Source organism: Mastomys coucha, chromosome X, assembly GCF_008632895.1.
Source record: "Mastomys coucha isolate ucsf_1 chromosome X, UCSF_Mcou_1, whole genome shotgun sequence".
NCBI lineage: Eukaryota > Metazoa > Chordata > Mammalia > Rodentia > Muridae > Mastomys > Mastomys coucha.
The window spans coordinates 73,635,360-73,637,609 of NC_045030.1; the positions used below are offsets into that span (position 1 = coordinate 73,635,360).

General features: G+C 52.5%; 1 protein-coding gene across 2 annotated transcripts in view; it reads left to right on the top strand.

The window, feature by feature from the left end:
* Positions 1–1,874: 1,874 nt before the first annotated feature.
* Gpr50 (G protein-coupled receptor 50) overlaps positions 1,875–2,250 on the top strand; it is a 5,630-nt gene continuing 5,254 nt past the window's right edge. For both annotated transcript variants that reach the window (XM_031363570.1, XM_031363577.1), the window contains exon 1: positions 1,875–2,195. In XM_031363570.1, coding sequence (XP_031219430.1) covers positions 1,985–2,195 — 211 coding nt within the window. In that variant the 5' untranslated portion in view covers positions 1,875–1,984. The remainder of the gene's footprint in view (positions 2,196–2,250) is intronic.

Below are 2,250 nucleotides of genomic sequence, written 5' to 3' on the forward strand. Positions count from 1 at the left end.
ATCCTACATAGTCTACGAAGTGGACAGGATTTGCGTTCTTAGCCTCTTACCTAGACGCACAATAGGGCACCGAACACAGCAGTTCCTTTCTGGAAAAGACTGGCTGAGTCTGGCAGTGCGAGCGTGCTGGCCAGGCTGCAGCCGGGAAGCAAACAATGAAATGTGAAAAAGCTCCTGGAGGGAGCTGGTGATTCCGCCTGAGCCCAGTTCTCAGTATTCTCAGTAGTGAGCCAGGATGGGGATGGGGGCTTTTCTTCTAGCCAGAAGACGCATTTTTTCCTTTGAGCATTTGAGCTAGAGAAAGTGTAAGATTTTAATTACTTGCATTGCTTGTTTCTCCATTGAATGTCTTTAAATGTGTTGAAATCTGGTGTGAAACTTGACCCAGCTAGTCCCCATAACCACCCCATAACCACCCCGCAAGCCCGGGGTAAGAGGTTGCAATGTCCAGATGGATTCATTAAGGTCAGAAAGCTGGTCTGCACAGCGAGTCCCAGGTGTTACCTTAGTTTTTTTCCCCCAAGACACCCTAATATGATCAATAACTTTTAGTAGTCAGCTGAAGTTCATTTCCTTGACCAGGATTTTGGAGCTTTCCAGTGTCCGAAATGCGCTGTGTCTGAACCTCAACATTTTGGTCCCCTTTGGTGGCTCACTGCAAGGTCTCACGGACGTCGTGGGTGCCTGGACTTATGGAGGAGACCCGCGGTGTGAAAGTGCAGCCCGAAAAGGGCGGGATTGGAAAGAGAGTCCCCAGCTAGGAATGGAAAAGACAGAGGGTCCACCAAACCTTCTACTTTGGGCTGGGGCCTGAGGGTGAGGCTGCAGCTTTGCGTCAGGCTGGGTTCCCCTGCAACAGGTTTGCAGCCACAGTGCCGCCGGTCAGTCCAGTCGCCTGTCCAACTGCCACATACCACCCAGTAGGAAGCCCCGGAGCGCGTTGAGAAGGCGCGTTGAGAAGGCTGCCCGGTTCTCCCTGGATTGCTTTGAAGAGCAGAAGCCCCAGAGAGAGGCTTCTTTGCCCAGTTTATGTTTACCCAAAGCAGGATGTAGGTAACTGAAAAGAGATCCCGCTCCTGACCAACCTTCCTAAAGCTGGGGTCTCAGCGGCCACATTTCGCTCTCTCTCCTGTTCCAGAGGTGCAGACTTCGTCCTGGCTTCTAGAGTATAAAGCACAGAGTACATTTCCCCACAGAGAGTTGCAAGTCCTGGGAAGACCAGGAGTCTATATACTGCGGCAGCCAAGGGAACAGACCCGCTCCTGGTATGGCTGGACCCGGAGTGGAATGAATTCCTTAGAATGTAGGGACCCCAATCTGCTGTGAGAGCTGAGAACAGTTGTCCTGCATTCCTCGCCAGGTATAGAAAGCTATGGACAGGCTAGATAAACCTACAAAGAAGTCTGTAAAGACAAGGAGTGCTGTAAAGACAAGGGGTGCTGAAAGGGTTACTGGAAGCCCCCTACTCCTTAGGAGGGGATGCAGACTTTGGGGCGGCCGCTAGAGCCCCCCAAGCATCTCATGAGCCCACTCTGCAAGCTCCATTTCTTTTGCAGGTATTTGTGTTGGAGAAAGAAAAGAGAACTTGCTAGAAATGGATGCTTAGAGACTCTGAGCTAGTCACTAAGCAAAGGTTCCTGAGGAATTCAGAGGGGGCTGGCTAGAGAGGAGGGAAAGCACAAACAAGGTAGTCGGAAGCAAGCTGACACCACGCTGTGGATTTGTCCAAGGCAAAGTGGTGACTAAGGCGGGAGGGAGTGTGGGGGTGGTCAAAGAGCTCTGATTGGTCAGGGGGAGTGGCTAGGGGTGGGGCTAGCCACCCCTCGAGGCTTTAAAAGCTCACCGGAGAGGGGCGGGGAGCTGTCATTTGCTCTCGGAGCCTCAGAGAGTGCGCCACGCTTTCCTGGAGCTCCCGGAGCTCCTGGTGGAGGAGCAGGTATTAGCGGTTTGGACTCACTGAAGATCCTGAGCTTGCCTGAGAGGAATGGCCACGGTCCCCAAGAACAACATGGGACCTACAAAGGCGGTTCCCACCCCATTCGGCTGCATTGGCTGTAAGCTGCCAAAGCCCGACTACCCACCAGCTCTAATACTCTTCGTGTTCTGCGCAATGGTCATCACCGTCGTAGTAGACCTGGTCGGAAACTCCATGGTCATTTTGGCTGTGACCAAGAACAAGAAGCTCCGAAATTCTGGTAAGCTGCCCTTATTTTCCCTACCTCGTGAACAGCAAGTTTGCAATCCCTTCTC